The 16,066-nt window shown below is 48.2% G+C and overlaps 1 protein-coding gene across 2 annotated transcripts in view; it reads left to right on the top strand.

Annotated features, from left to right (window-relative positions):
- The window catches only part of dctn1b (dynactin 1b), a 56,729-nt gene extending 40,916 nt beyond the window's left edge, over positions 1-15,813 (top strand). For both annotated transcript variants that reach the window (XM_061244306.1, XM_061244304.1), the window contains 13 exons: positions 1,427-1,595; positions 3,602-3,670; positions 4,037-4,249; positions 5,962-6,123; positions 6,656-6,787; positions 7,015-7,143; positions 7,430-7,572; positions 8,009-8,175; positions 9,150-9,280; positions 11,605-11,791; positions 12,286-12,359; positions 12,975-13,064; positions 13,721-15,813. In XM_061244306.1, the coding sequence (XP_061100290.1) occupies positions 1,427-1,595; positions 3,602-3,670; positions 4,037-4,249; positions 5,962-6,123; positions 6,656-6,787; positions 7,015-7,143; positions 7,430-7,572; positions 8,009-8,175; positions 9,150-9,280; positions 11,605-11,791; positions 12,286-12,359; positions 12,975-13,064; positions 13,721-13,858 (1,804 nt within the window). In that variant the 3' untranslated portion in view covers positions 13,859-15,813. The remainder of the gene's footprint in view (positions 1-1,426; positions 1,596-3,601; positions 3,671-4,036; positions 4,250-5,961; positions 6,124-6,655; positions 6,788-7,014; positions 7,144-7,429; positions 7,573-8,008; positions 8,176-9,149; positions 9,281-11,604; positions 11,792-12,285; positions 12,360-12,974; positions 13,065-13,720) is intronic.
- Positions 15,814-16,066: the final 253 nt, after the last annotated feature.

Here is a 16,066-nt window from a genome sequence, read left to right as displayed (position 1 = left end):
ATGGCAGAGGCACTGGTAAACTAGGCCATGCGTCTGACCAAAAATAAGCATTATCGAGCAGCTGTCTTCAGTGGAGAAAGACTTGTGTGTTGTTCACTGACATTTTATCAATTATCTTCACCACAGATCAGTTTATCTCATTATTGCAAACAACCGTCAAACCTGTATTCATAAAATACACTAAACAAGGATTTAATTGCTCAGTATTTTGTCAGTGGAAATTGCAGTCAGATAAATATGTCAATTTACATAACTCATAATTCTTGTGTGAACTACGTTTCCAGTTGTGGTAATTTTCACTTTCTGGTAAACAGTTTGACAGTAGCAGCAGCTTTTAGGTAGTCTCTCAGGAAAAATAAAGCCCTACTTTGAACGTCGCTCTCAAATCATACTGGGTTTAGTCGGGTACACAGCATACTGAAAGCTGACAGTCTTCATTCTGACCACAAGATGGCGATGCAGGTGTTCAAGTGAGGATAGTGTGAAGCGCTGCTTTGTCCACAGTACTTTTACACAGACCCCAAATTAGTCTCTCGCATCAGGCCTGTATGTTTTTAAATTGAGCAAAACCAGCCAAAGAAATTTAGTTTCTGAGTTTTAATAATGTTATTTATTTTAGATAATTTAGTTCCTCTTGAGGTTTATTGCATGGTGAATTAAAAACTGGATGACAGTTGTACTTATGTTCGTTTGTAATTTGGTAGGCTTGGTCTTTTGACATGAGAATGTGTCAATCAAAAATTAAATCTCATCATATCCTCTATAGTGCTGTAATCTTAACTTTGAGATAGGAGACTTCTTATCGGATCAGATTTAGCCATTGAAGCAAATGCCCATAGCATATGTTAAAAACTGAATGCTAGATGGATGCGCGACTGTGAGAATCTTGTTATGCAGAAATGTAATTTTCTTGCTGCTGGGCTCTGGATTACGGGCGGAGTAATGCCTGTGATATTTCATTTCATCTTTTGATTAATATTAATGAGCGTTTCAGTGCGCGTCTCCTGCCGCGCTGTCAGTTGGAGTTTGATATTAGCGCGGCGCAGACGCGCTCCGGCTCAGCGTGTCAGCGTTTCTCCCAGCCCGCTCTCTGAAGTCCTTTCTGCTTGCCAAGCAGCCGCCACCGCCCGCCCCAAAAAGGGCTGACGAACCAAAGCGCTGAACCGGGCAGAATTCCTCCCGCGCCCTTCCCTGTGTTCATCAGTGCACCTCTGTCTGTGCATTTACATTTTAATACGGAGTTCTGCCTTCACCTTCGATATGAGATCGTCCTCGGGCCGCGTGCCAAGGGAGAGCTTCTCCGGAAAAAGGAGCGCTGCTTCGCTTAGAAATGTGGGTTGCTTTTTAGGTTGCCGATGAGCTGGGAATTAGGTGTGTAATAAAGTGTGTGTGTGTGTGTGTGTGTGTGTGTGTGTGTGTGTGTCAGGGCTCTGAACCAGTGCAGTGTGGAGGTGTATAAGAAGGTGGGTACCCTGTACCCAGAGATGAGCGTGCACGAGCGCTCCCTGGACTTCCTCATCGACCTGCTGCACAAGGACCAGCTGGACGAGACCGTGCACGTGGAGCCACTCACCAAAGCCATCAAGTACTACCAGGTACTGAACACACACTGAGCGCCAAGGCTATCCAGTACTACTGGGTACTGAACACCCACTGAGCGCCAAGGCTATCCAGTACTACCGGGTACTGAACACACACTGAGCGTCAAGGCTATCCAGTACTACCAGGTACTGAACACACACTGAGCGCCAAGGCTATCCAGTACTACCGGGTACTGAGCGTCAAGGCTATCCAGTACTACCGGGTACTGAACACACACTGAGCGCCAAGGCTATCCAGTACTACCGGGTACTGAACACACACTGAGCGCCAAGGCTATCCAGTACTTCCGGGTACTGAACACACACTGAGCGCCAAGGCTATCCAGTACTACCGGGTACTGAACACACACTGAGTGCCAAGGCTATCCAGTACTACCGGGTACTGAACACCCACTGAGCGCCAAGGCTATCCAGTACTACCGGGTACTGAACACACACTGAGCATCAAGGCTATCCAGTACTACCGGGTACTGAACACACACTGAGCGCCAAGGCTATCCAGTACTACCGGGTACTGAGCGCCAAGGCTATCCAGTACTACCGGGTACTGAACACACACTGAGCGCCAAGGCTATCCAGTACTACCGGGTACTGAGCACACACTGAACACACTGTGAGGACTAAGGCTATCAAGTAGTACCAGGCTCAGTGCTGAAAATACGTAACACTGAAGCAAGGACACACAGTGTCATTGATGCAAATTACCATGATTACTAATAGCTCTCTTCTGGAGAATGTTCTGCTCGCTAAATGTGACTGACTGACTGACGAACAGACGCATCTAAATAGAGTAAGCACAAAAGCCCTTGTCATGCAATTTCTTTATTCATTCATTCAAACATATAACAAACACTGAACTGTAATCCTGAGAACCTCACACCAAGGCGTTTATGTACCATCAGATACTGAGCACCGAATAATCACTCGAAAGTTGCCTTTATTGATTGTGGCAAATTGAAACATTGATCCTTCTACAATGAATTTGTCGGAAGGACAGATGTGCAATCTCCTTAAGCGGATTTAGGTCCACATGCAAGCCAGTTATGTTCAGATCCCTCTCCAAGAAGCTCACTGAGCACACAAGCCTAACAGACTTTACAAAGCCTCAGCACCAGACGCTTGGCAAACGGCGAGCGCACGCCAGAATGCTGTTCCGTCGTCTTTGAAGTCTGCGCCTGAGGGAGGAGCGTTTGCTCTCCCGCGTCGTTGCCGGGGCTGCACGAACCCGCTCTCTTATCTCGCTCTGCGCCTCCAGAAGCTTCATTTCCTTGTGTCGTGAACCAGACCCGTCATCCGCGCTGAACCCCGTAACCCTCATTGTACATTTTGTCAACCGAATGCACAGCTCTCGTTCACGCGCGGCGGCATCTTGCTCTAACTTTGCCTTCTCCCGCGCCTCGCTCCACTCTGGAAAACCAAACCTCTGCCGCTTTTTATATTTGCAGGCGGAAGTCATAGCTTGCCGATGCGTTTTTCCAGGCGTGGAGAATTATGGCACTCGTGTGTAATAGAAGGCCTGCCGGTTTGAATCGAAACGTGGCTTATTGGGCGCGCTCAGCTCCTTATTCAAAGCCGCGGGCCTGTCATTTCTCGTTATTGCTCTCATCCTTTCTTTCTGGAATGTGCTAAGTGTGGATTTTCCCGGTTTGGTGCGGAATTGTGTTCCTAAGAGCCCTGAGGGATCCATTCCGTCTCGGCTTTGTGAGAAAAGCTGACTCCTCCCATTAAAATCACTAATGAATTTCACGATGCGTTACTCTCTAAACCAATCCCATCATTTTCTTCTTTTTACTTCAAGATGGTGTCCACATGTTGTCCATTGCAGACGTTTACTACGGTCTGAATCCTAATCACTTAATCCATGATCAAAGGATTAGGATCGCCCTCTAAGTAACGATTGCTCTGGGCTCCATTGATAATCCCTGGCTCCCTCAGACCCCTATGACGGTGTGGCTGATTGACTGTGCATGATTGATTTGTTGTACTTTGTTTTCCCATAGCACCTGTACAGCATCCACTTGGCAGAGCAGACGGAGGACTGCACCATGCAGCTGGCCGACCACATCAAGGTACGAGCACCTCTCAAACACGCTGTCATCAGCCAGTGGCACTGCGGTGTTAATTATGCCGAGCCATGGCGAACATGCCCTGCATTATGCATTACCTGCCTCCCATCATGCTCACTACTGTCACTTTGAATTACAATCCTGACTGATTTCCTGTAACCATTTGAAGAGTGTAGATCCATTGGAATATTTTTCAAAATTCTAGGTCTACTCCCTTACTTTGTTACCAGTAGTGATGTTATTAGAATGTTCAATTAAGAATATTCTAATCACATATTTGTGATCTTACACCTTGAAGGGTTAAAGCTCTGCGTTTTGAGGCCCTCTCTGGTGACTGTAACATTGGAATTCCTCTTCCTCCCCTCTCAGTTTACCCAGAGTGCCTTGGACTGCATGGCCGTGGAGGTCGGCCGCCTGCGGGCCTTCCTGCACACCGGACAGGAGGCGGCCGACCTGGCCATACTGCTGAAGGACCAGGAGACCTCCTGCAGCGACATCCGCCAGTTCTGCAAGAAGATCCGCCGCAGGATGCCCGGCACCGACGTCCCGGGCATACCCGCCGCCCTCACCTTCGGTCAGCAGGTACGGCACCTCTGGATGTACCAGCCAGTGGGAAAGCACCTGTGACGTAAACTGTCCAATAGAAATGCAACTAACATGTAAACAAGCCAATAGAAATGGGCCGACGTGGCTTAGGCAGTAAGAGCAGTCGTCTGGAGGGTTGCCGGTTCGATCCCCCGCCCGGGCTGTGTCGAAGTGTCCCTGAGCAAGACACCTAACCCCCAAATGCTCCTGACGAGCTGGTCGGGGCCTTGCATGGCAGCCAATCGCCGTTGGTGTGTGAGTGTGTGTATGAATGGGTGAATGGAGAAGCATCAATTGTACAGCGTTTTGGATAAAGGCGCTATATAAATGCCTGCCATTTACCAAATGCAGTTATTATATACAGGAGACAACTGAAACAGCAATGTCAACAAAGACTAAGCCAACAGAAAACCTGCTATGATTTACAGAAGCCAATAGAGAGCATGCATGTTGTTTTGGAGCCAATAGAACTAGCAACTATGATATGCCAATAGGAAGGCAGCTATGATGCACAGAGCCAACAGGAAGTAATTATGATGAATGGTAGCTAGTTAGTTAGCAAGTGGCTGCTCCTGTCCGTGGAAAAGCTCTATCCCATTAGAGTTGAAGACAACCTTCGACCTGCCACTGATTAACACTTAAAGCAGAGGTTAGTCAACCTCCCATCCAATCAGTGACTCCAATTTAAAAAATCAAGGCATGAATGAAAATGGAAAAACCGTTGAGTTGGAAGAGAACAAGGGTGATTTGAATCCCCTCTGTTTCTAAATTCTAATTTATTCTCTGCTTTGTATCTGCACCTCATTACTAACGAGGCCTATTTTTCTCCCATTTGGTGTAGCTCAAAAATGGAAAGGAGTACTGAAAGCCTAAGGCGATTAATCACAGCAGTTAGCAGCGTACTTCTCACTTCGTTTCTCAGAGTAATCCGTCCTGCTTTATGTTGTCAACACCACTAACCTGACAGAAATGAACTCATTCAGAGACTCCTTACAAATAGTTCCTCACCTTTTTTGTTGGTGAGGATTTATTTTTAACTGAAATTAAGCCTACACAAATCCATCTGTGCATGTAGCTAGCTGTTAGCGGCAGAGTCCTGTTCCCAGTTGTGAGTGAGGCTGTTGAATGCTCTCCAGCTACACTAAACACCCTGCATGTCCCAGACTTTTTTTGACCAAAGGCTGTGGGAAGCTCATTCGAGTAAACATAAGGTGTCTGATTCTGTATGCTACTTGAAGGACAAGGATTTGAACTTGTCATTATGTTTTGAATGCGCTTTGGAATGCTTGTCTCCATCGCTGGAGCCGGAGGAAATGGGTTATTTGAAGGTTCCTCGATGGCACTGCATCGCTGTTCTAGGCATCTGAGTTAGGTTGTTTTTCACTTATTCCGTTATTTGTTCAGAAGACCTGAGAAACCTGACAACAGAACAGTCAGGAATAAAACCACAATGCATGGTAATGTCTGCAGCTCCAGTGTAACCTCATGGCAAGCACATGACCCTAATCAGCAGCAATTTGCAGCTGATCAGAGGAGGTCCTTGGTGCCTTCCCCCCTAATCAGGCTAATGAGGGTGGCATTGAGATGAAGGTTGTTGAGTAATCAGCTTGCTTCCTCATTGTTGGTGTGGCTTGGGCAGATGAGCTTGTTGTGGAAAGGGCCTCTATGAGCGTGTGATGAAGCTGACAGCCCTCACCCCCTCCCCTCAGGTGGCAGACACGCTGATGGACTGCAGGAAGCACCTGACCTGGGTGGTGGCCGTGCTGCAGGAAGTGGCGGCTGCTGGCGCCCAGATGATCGCGCCCCTCGGCGAGCAGGAGGGGCTGTCGGCCCTCAAGCTGGAGGACATGGCCTTCAAGGCAGGAGAGCAGGTACGGGGCGTAACGGACATGCGGGGCGAGCCATTCGCCAACTGTTCCCTCCCATTATCATCACACGGCTGTCACGTCAGCATAGCCCTCTCTCTGTACTCACACACTGAAAGGAGAAGGCTCCCTCCCCGGATTCTTCACTTCCCGTCCACCCAAATTGAAAACACGCTGCGCTTGACCTCGTTGACTCTCCCAGCAGCAGACAGAGAACCCAAATTGGCCCAATTATCCAGGCAATCAGCACAAGTGTGAGTCGCGAGCTTAGGAGCCGTGTGAATCTGGAGGTGCAGACTGAGGAGGTGTCGGGTTGCTCCTCCGCTGCTTCAGCTTAATGGGATGCGTTTGACACAGTCTCCTCTTCTCTCTCTCTCTCTCACTCTTCCTCTTCCCCTCACCTACTCTTTCACTTTTTCTTCCTCCCTTCTACTGTTTCACTCTTTTCTTTTTCACCCTTCTTGTCCATCTATCTATGTCCTCCCTCCCTATCTTCTTGTTCCCTCTCTCCCTCTTCTGTCCTCTCGCCTCCTTCCAGATCTACGGCACGCCAGGCATCAACCCATATGAATGCCTGCGGCAGTCCTGCAGCATTGTCATTGCCACCATGAACAAGATGGCCACCGCCATGCAGGAGGGGGAGTACGATGCAGAGAAGCCCCAGAGCAAGGTGAGGGACCAGCCAACCACTGCACTGCTGTTTTATATGCCGTTGGCCTCAATATATCAGAATTTTAAAGCCACACTATAAAACATTGTCAATCTTAGATAAATTGGCAGCACTGCATTGTAGTTAAATGATGAAATATTGTGTAGCTGCAATGCAGAGCCATTACAGTTTTACGGTATATATGGTCGCGTTGACACCCTCATCCTCTCTCACTGCCCCCACCCCAGATGCCCCCGCCTGTGGAGCTGAGGGCCGCAGCTCTGCGTGCCGAGATCACAGACGCCGAGGGCCTGGGCCTCAAACTGGAGGACAGAGAGACGGTCATCAAGGAAGTGAAGAAGTCCCTGAAGATCAAGGTACCTACGTAATACAGTGTCCTGAGTACAGCTGCTGCAGTGCATCTGTGCTCCTTCCGGAGATGTGGCAGCTCTGTGTCCATCTGGGAAAATACATACAGATGAGCCCAAGTGTCCTCTTGTACAAATGCCAGAATCCACAATCTCCACCGGCAGAAATGTGCACATACATAAACACAGACAGGAACACACACAGACATACGTACACACAGACATGCACACAAAGACACGGCACTCACGCACAGACACACACACTCACCCTCACGCTCCTTGCGTTCTGTCCCAGGGCGAGGAGCTAAGCGAGGCCAACGTCCGGCTCTCCCTGCTGGAGAAGAAGTTGGACAGCTCCTCCAAGGACGCCGACGAGCGCGTGGAGAAGATCCAGACCAAGCTGGACGAGACCCAGACCCTGCTGAAAAAGAAGGAGAAGTGAGTGCAAGGCTCACAACACAGGCCTGTCTGCCTGCGGAGGGAAAGTGCATTCTCCTATGGGGGTTAGAGGCGCTCCAGCAACACAGAGCCTTGTGTCTTCCCGCACTTACAGTATATGCAGCAGTGTTCTGCTTTCCTGGTCCTGGTGGGCCTCAGGGTTTTTGTTTTCACTTTAATGTTAGCAACTAATTCAGAGACCAGGTGAGGTGTGTTAAGTGTCATCAACTGCTTTAATTCAATGAAGTGCAGAGTAACAACAAAAACGGCAGCTCCTATGGGGCCCTCAGGACCAGGAATAAAGGTCACCGGTAGTCTTCATAGTTTATGCTCAACTCTGAATAGTTAGGAGGCAGACAAGGGAGACTCCTTCACTGATGAGTGCACACAGGCTAGCCACGTTGTAAGCGCGGGGTTGCTCTCCTGCTGGCTGCAGGGAGTTCGAGGAAACCATGGACGCCCTGCAGGCCGACATCGACCAGCTGGAGTCGGAGAAGGCCGAGCTGAAGCAGCGCCTCAACAGCCAGTCCAAGATGACCATCGAGGGCCTGAGGGGACCTCCTGCGTCTGGCATCGCCTCCATCGTGACGGGCATGGCAGGGGGTGAGTCCGACCGGCCGTCACTGCGCTAACTGACCTCTCTCTCCCACAGTCGTTCCAGAAACATCACTCTTTCACATAGCCCATATGGCCACAAAGATAGAGAAGCACTCAGCTGAAGAAATTCAGCTGAACAAAGATGGTCCATATGGGCTTTCAGGGTATTACATGGTAGTATTTCCAGATAAAATTGAATGGACTGTGATGAGAATGATTACAAAAGATTGACAGTACAAGGGAGACTGCGGTTTATGTACTACTGAGGAAAGAGGCTTGTTTGTAATATTGTAGTTCCGAATTTCCTTTCATACGGAAGACTCCTGCTGGGAAAATTTTCCCTCTGTGCTTTCCAAAAGCCTCCATATAACTCCTGCTTCTACCCTAACTGCCTGTCTCTGTATCCCCCTCTCTCTCCTCTGCTGCTCCCCCTTAAACCTGCAGATGAACAGAAAGGTACAGTACCTGCTGTCTCCTGCCCCTTTCCCCTGCCTCTCCCGTCCCTGCATGTCAGCATGCGTCTCAAACGGGTGGAATAAGGGTCACTGTGATGTTTTAGTTTGGGATGTGTTTGTTTTGTCTAGAATGGTTGCATGTTTTCTTGCTGGAGGGCTAAGAAGTAAATACAGGCTTGTGTTCTTGGTTTCACTAAGATTATGGTAGCACTCTTCTGCAGTGCCATTTTTTTGCCTTATCAGACAAAGCAAAGTGTTTTCATTATGTTACAGAGTAGAGCAGGGATAAACAAATGGCAGAGGTCTGTCATACTGGTGGTTTTCTATTGACCTAATTGTTAATTATGAATTCGTTGTTAATGCCATTGATAGCCCAGGGATTCTGGTTGCCCAGTGTCCCGGCTCTAAATTAGACCGTCATTAGAAGGGAGAATGGAAAGCGGTAGTACCGCTGGCCCTCGAGTGTCCCTGCAGTTGTGTCAAACAGTCCCTGTGTGTGACTGCCCCCTGTGACACCCCCTGCAGGCGGCGGCATGCCCAGCATGGGCGGAGGCTCCGGGCCCGTGCAGGTCATCGACTCCCCCCTGCTGGTGCAGCAGATCCAGGCCCAACGCCTCAGCATCAAGCACCTGAAGAACGAGAACAACCGCCTCAAGGTGAACCACGCCCACCCTGTCCACCCATTGGCTAGAGCCAAAGAAGACGTCCTTCACCCCGTCTGTTATTTACCATCTAATTATTCTCAAGTCCTGGCCCGGTTCCTCAGGGCAAGAAATGGGAAATGAATAGACTATAGATCAGGACAGCCTTGACAAGTAGGGGACGTGCGTGTGAGTGTGTGAAATTGTGTGTGTTGTAAAGCAGATACTGCTATACTAGTAGACTTATGGTCATATCAGCCAAGTTTAGAAGAACATCTATACAGCCCTCACAAATTATGTAGGAGAGTGAATCCGCATTTTGCAGGCAAGAGTAATGAAAATCCCTCAGAGAGCTCTTTATCTGGCGGGTGATGACTCTTTTTCATCTCTGTCCTTCGCCAGTCAAAGTATAACTATTCAAAGCCACATTCATCATCAGGCTGTGTGTGAGCGAGCACCTGAACTGCATATGCCCATTGGCATATCGTGGGATTTGTGCATCTGGAGCAGTGTCTGTGGCTTTCAAAAATTGCAGGAAATTAGTTAGTCCACAACCAAATATTCTGGGAAAATAATTATAGAATGAAGGTCACATGAAGAACGGGTCTTCAGCTTTCACTGGTGTATTGTGAAATCTGTCTAAATTGCCAATAAATTAGTAATGGTGTTAATTAATTAAGATCAGAATTTGGCATGAAATCCAGAAACCGATATTATACCCCTTGCCTTCCCCTGGACTGCAGCTTATTAGCAGTACCTACCCCAAAGGTGAATGCATGTTATCATTTTGCAGTCACACAATACTAATGTAGAGATGGCTGAGTTACTTGTGAGTGCGTGTATGTCAAAATCGCAGCTTAAATGGGCCAAATTGTGTTTCTGCTGTCTGACGGCACATAACTGGTGATATAACTTCCTGTAATTCCAGATGATTTGGCTTTGCACTGTCTGAAATAGCGCAGCGTTTCTGTTCTGCCTCATTGTGGCAGAAGCTCAGCACTGAAAAGTGGATTGACAGTCAGATGGATTGTCTCTCCACTATCACATGCTCCACTGCTGTGAGAAACCACCACGTTTTTTTGAACTGGAGTAAAGAACTTTTTGAGTGCTCACATTTTCAGCTAGAATAACAGTGATGGAGAGGGTTCCGTCTGGTGGGGTATCATCGCGGTCAGTGGATACATTCCACCAGTTTTTTGTTCTTTGCCATTTACGTTCATTTATTTTTTAAAGGAGAGCAAGACTGTCTACCCTCCTTCTGTATTCTCTAATCCTCTTCTGATTTTCTGTTTTTACCTTAACCTTCTGACCAAACAAACGAGTGAGGTGAGTTAAAAACGACTGATGAGGAGCATTGAAAACCAGCAGACAAGACCGATCGACGTTCAAAGCGGTCCGTAATGCTGTAGTCAGCCATTGCTTTGCCGGCTTCTTCGTTCGTCAGCGTTTTTCATGTGGACAGCTGATGAGGGAGAGGAGTAGATATAAGAGACTGGAACCCGCCGTGAGAAATGTGTTATACAACATGGCGAACGCAGGGAACAGTCATTTGAATTGCAAAAGCCTGGGAGTGACAGCGAGATTGAGTAACGTGGTGGATGCGATGGGAGATGGATTTGTCTTCATCTCCTACTGAGAAATAAAAGAAAGCAAGCATGAGCTAATTTTGTAAGCCCTGCTGTTCCGGAGGGTTAGCGCTAATGGTGTTCTCATGCTGACTCAGTGGGATAGCTGTGTGGGCAGATTTAATATGTAATACGTCCATCCTGAACGGTGCTAAAATGCTTATTCTTCCCATCCTGAGTGATACTAAAATGCTAATTTGTCCCATCCTGAGTGATACTCGAGTGCTAATTCATCACAGTGATCGGGCCATCCATCGAGTTTCCTCTTGACATGATGCACTGCTTCTCCAAATGCGGGGTAGATATCCCCCTACATTGCCTCCACAACGGTCGTTTTCAAAATGTTGGTTGAAATTTACACTCGCATCCATCGCTGACATCAAGAAAATAGCATTGACATTTTGAGCCTGTGACATTTAAAATGTTGGCAAACCTCTCCCACACACACACCCATACACATTCACACATCCACACACACCCACACACACACATTCAATCCTAGGTACATGACTGGGAGGCGGAAGATCCACACCGCTGTTGGGAGCTTGAGCAAGGCGCTTAAGGGGGGGGGGGGGTGTTGTTCCCTGGTTAGTCTAATCAACTGTAAGTCGCTTTGGATAAAGCAGCTAATGTAACTAATGTCGCAGCGCGGAGAAGGTCTGACCATTCCGGTCGTGGCGTGCTAACCCGGTTCCCTCGCGCTCCCGGTCACAGGCGGAGAAGATGAACGCCCAGCTGGCCTCCCTGCCCCCACTGCGCGTGTCCAAGCTGCCGGCCCGGGACGGCTCCCGCCCCGAAGTCCTCTCCAGCGGCCTCTACCGCAAAACCAACCAGCTGCTGGAAACCCTGCTCCAGATGAGCGCCAACGTCAAGGTGGTGGACATCACCGGCAAGTCTCCAGGTGCGACCTGATGTCCGCAGGCCTCAGCACTCAGAAACCTTCTGCCTCTTATTAACAGGACAGGTTTAAAATAATGGTTGTGTAGGCAAAGCTAAATTTGTTTTTGAGACCTTGTTGAATCTTGTGGATGGTGTTTTCAGTCTGATGTATGGGGTGTGAATGAGTAGTAATTATATCAGGCGGCAATATATTGTCACATCAGATAGCCCCATCATTCATAATGCAGACACCATCAGATGAACTTGTAAGTGCTGTAAATTAGTGATCTTATCAAATGTGCATTTAGTATTAATGAGTAATGATGTCGGGACAGTTTATTCAATTTAATGAGTGATGATAGTGACATTGGATGTAGTGATACCAGATAGCGTTTGCAGTGTGGGTAACTGATATTAGCTGAAAGTGCATCGTGAATGAGAGGAGATGTAGCGTGTTTGATATCCAGATATGTTTTTAAATGTGTCAGGCTGAATTCCGCTCCATCTCTGTTACAGTGACTCCCAGTGCACAGCTACTGGAACAGACTGCTCGATTACAGTCTCTAAGCGACACTCTGGACAGGCTTAAGGTAAGCATGGAATGCCTAGCAAAAGCCACAGAGCTTCGTCGCAGCGAGTAAACGGGGGGGGGGGAACAGACTCCACAAGGGGAGAGATATTTACATACCACAAGGCTAGCCAACCTTGAAATGGAAAACATCTTCCAATAGAGACCGTGAAGGCCTGTGGATTGTGGGCGTTTTAATTCACAGTGCTGGGGTGGGGTCGTCAGGGTTTAGAGTAGGAGAGATGAGACGCGTGCGGGGACAGAGATGCGTGTCATTGCTCCCTTCTGCGTCTGCCTGCTCCCCCTCTCCTCGCCCCGGAGGTGTTCGCCAGCCATGTGTGAAGGTGACCGGTGGCCGCTTCGGGAGCGCTGATGAGATAGCGACCCGTTTGTAGAGTAGGGGAAGCAGAGTAGTTTCTGCTCATTTGGGGTTGTGGGTGTCATGGCTGCCCATCTTTTGTCTCTTTGCTCTTCTTCTCCTGGTTCTTATTCTGTTTTCCTCCCCCCTCTCTCTTTACTCTTTATTTTCTTTTTCTCACACTCCTGCCTTATTCACTCTATCTCTCTCACTCACCATTTCCCTCTTTCTCTTCTGTATGTGTTTCTCACCCCCTCTACCTCTCTCTCTCTCTCACAGGATGAAGTGGCAGAGCATGTTGTGGTTCACAGGCCCGGGGCCCGCGTCCCCTCGGACTTCGCCACGTTCCCCTCCACCTCCTTTGTCAAGGTGAGTCACAGGCCGCGTCAGCGTCCGGGCCGTGTTGTACCCCTGACCCCCACACCCCCGTCCCACTTCCCCGTGACCAACACCGTCCACACCTGGCCACAGCTGTGGCATTCTTGGCCATTCAGAAGATGTTTGTAGAAGATTCTGTTCTCTAGCTCTTGTTTGTAAGGGTCTTCATACTTTAACGCTGAGCCTTAGGAGCCATGTAGCATTCTTGGCCATTTAGAAGCAGTTTCTAGAAGATTCTCTGTTCTCTCTGTGCCTCGTGTCTTGAACGGGGTCTCCCGAGGCAGCGGGGCCATTCCAACAGCGGACAGAATGTTCTTGAGGCCCCTCCATTGTTTTGTCTGGCCCCTGAGGTCCCAGGCGCTGCCTCACTTTCGGTTCGGGGGCCAAGAATAAGTCGCGCCTGGCAACAGGATGCTCCTGTGTAGATGTTCAAATATTTTCTCTGGACGGGCTGAGATGGCGGAGGGAAGAGGCCCGTTTGAGCGCTCGCATGCCTGTGCAAACACACCCGAAGACTGTGGGAACGCGGAGCAGCGTCGAGTCTGACAGCACTGTTTGTTATGACCTCAAATCAACTAAACACAGGCTTATGGCATGCAAATGCATTTGATATTTGTTCAGACTCTCTCTATCTTGTCTTTCCCCAGGCCAAGGAGGAGAAGAGGGGCGACACAGTGCTAGTGGGGAGGGTGATGGTGCCCTGCTCTCGAGGTCAGGAGCAGGTCCACCGCCTCGTCCTCTCACGGCCTGAGCTCCACCGCGTGCACCGCCTGCTGCTGACATAAGCCCCGTCCCCCCGGCCCCGCGTCTGTCTGCGTGTCTGTCTGATGTATGCGCATAATTACAGGCCCCCTCAAGTCCCCTTACGGTTCTCTCTCCGTCTCCCAGCCCTCTGTTAAACGTAGGACATGGCCAGAACCATGGCAACACTACACTGATGAAGGAAGGCCCAAGAATATGTTCACATTGGTCACCTTGATAAGGGCAGTCAGCTTCGGGAATACCCTGCCGACACGACTTCTTTTGTTGTTTCCAATCAAGTTTTCTTTTCTTTAAGCGTAGTTCATGGTTTCATTTTGATAGAAATTGATCTTAGGGTAGACATTTCTTTAAAAGTCCAAAGGTTTTTTGGCAGTGCATGGTTTCCTAGGCAAACTGGCTTTAGAGGATGAGTTGTGAAAGATCTTGATGCGCGCAGAAGAGCGATAGTGACAGAACAGAACAAAGCGGTTTGCACACGGGGACAGGCTCAAGCTCTGATCCATCACTTGCACACTGCAGGGGCTGCTACATAACAACTGCTTACGCAAATACTAATGTATCTGTCTCGTAATGAATGGAAGGTGTATTTACCCTCCTGTATTGTGGTTACTTTTTTCAATTCAATATTTATGTGGGGCATGTATAAAATATGTAATATCACATCGATAGGTGTTCTAAACTGCAAGGCATTCGACCGTTCATTCACTGTATAACTGTTTGAAGTCAGCCTTTATGCAGGTTCCAGTTAAATCAAAAATTAATTTGTGTGGATAACATTTTTAGTTTTGCTTTTGAGTTGCCAAAGTATGTTATTCCAACTGTATCATATGATAGGTGATGTAGTTCAGCTTGACCAATGGTGTAATCATTTCTGCCTAACCAATACTGCTCTGCCTCTAGTGACTGCATTGTACTTTTTTTGGGGGTTTTTTTTCCCCCCAAACAAACAAAGCCTCATTTTTTTAAAATACCAAAATCCCATTTAAGTTTCGTACTGGCATTTTTTGTGAATGGATTGCAAACCAAAAACCAAAACCAAAAAGAGACTCATTGGTTTTGGAATAGTCTTCTGACCGTTCCGTTGCGCAGATAGGTAGTCATGGGTTAATTGGCTTCCCGGACCATTGCCTCCAGATCATGCCTTTCACTGATCAGCTACAGAGACGTACTTTGCCCCGCACTGGATGTTCAGCCTTCCCAAAGTGCATTATTAATGTCGTGTCCTATAGACCTGCATGCACCGTTTCTCCTACTGGCCAAAATGAACTGACCACAGTGTTTAATACTTAGCTGTGCGCATAAAAATTAACCTTGCTTGCGGCCTTTCAAAATGGCGTTCTGCCTTTTAGATGCAGTAGTTTATTACAGCACTAAACCCAGTTACTGCAGCCTCCTCTGATGCGCTCTAATTTTAAAGGCCAGAGGAAAGCAAGACTGAATGATGTGCTCACTAATGATGGTTTGCAGCCTTAGACTGAACCCAGTTTCGCATTAAAGCCAAGTTTGCAAGACCTAACTCAATTTTCTTACTTAAGCCCATTCCGTCTTCGCCAAAGGTCATCGCCCTCATAGCATTCACCTGTCTTTGCTCCCTTGTGGCATTTCGCTCTCCTGGTTCTGTGCTCACAAAGCCTCTTGGAGTAGGAATCTTGACGTAGGATCTGGGTTTGCCTTTTGTTGGTGATAACTGAGAAGGTTGCTATGTGGACAGGGATAACTGATCCTAGATCAGCAGCTCTACTCTGAGATTGCATGGCGGTAAGGCTCTGGTCATAGCGGAAGCTGTCCTGTCAAAACAGTTTGCTCGGGCCCCCTGTAACCTAAGTGTCCCCTCTGCCGCAGCTGCCCAGCCCACTGTGTGCCGTGCGTCTGCATGCGCTTTTTAACACCCTGTCCCATAGTGTCCGTGTGTCTCAGACCAGCCACTGGCCTCATAGTACTGTAACCATCTGGACAATAAAGCTTTATCACAAAGGAAGAGCCCTGCTACCTGGCTGTGTTTGTGGTGTGGTATCGGATGAATACGAATGTGAAAGATTCGCCTTGGGTCCCACTGTGTGTATGGCTGCTGGCGGAATGAAAACCATGGACCCTTAACGGCTAAGATAAATGGAAAATGTTGAATCAAAATGTTTTGGGGGGGGGGTGAAAAAATAAAGATTGAATCTGGAAGTGGTTTTGAGGAAAAATACACGCAAGGTTAAAATGGATCAGAAGCACTCCGCGAATCA

This window comes from Conger conger, chromosome 6, assembly GCF_963514075.1.
Source record: "Conger conger chromosome 6, fConCon1.1, whole genome shotgun sequence".
Classification (NCBI taxonomy): Eukaryota; Metazoa; Chordata; class Actinopteri; order Anguilliformes; family Congridae; genus Conger; species Conger conger.
This window is presented reverse-complemented; position numbering and strand designations above follow the sequence as displayed.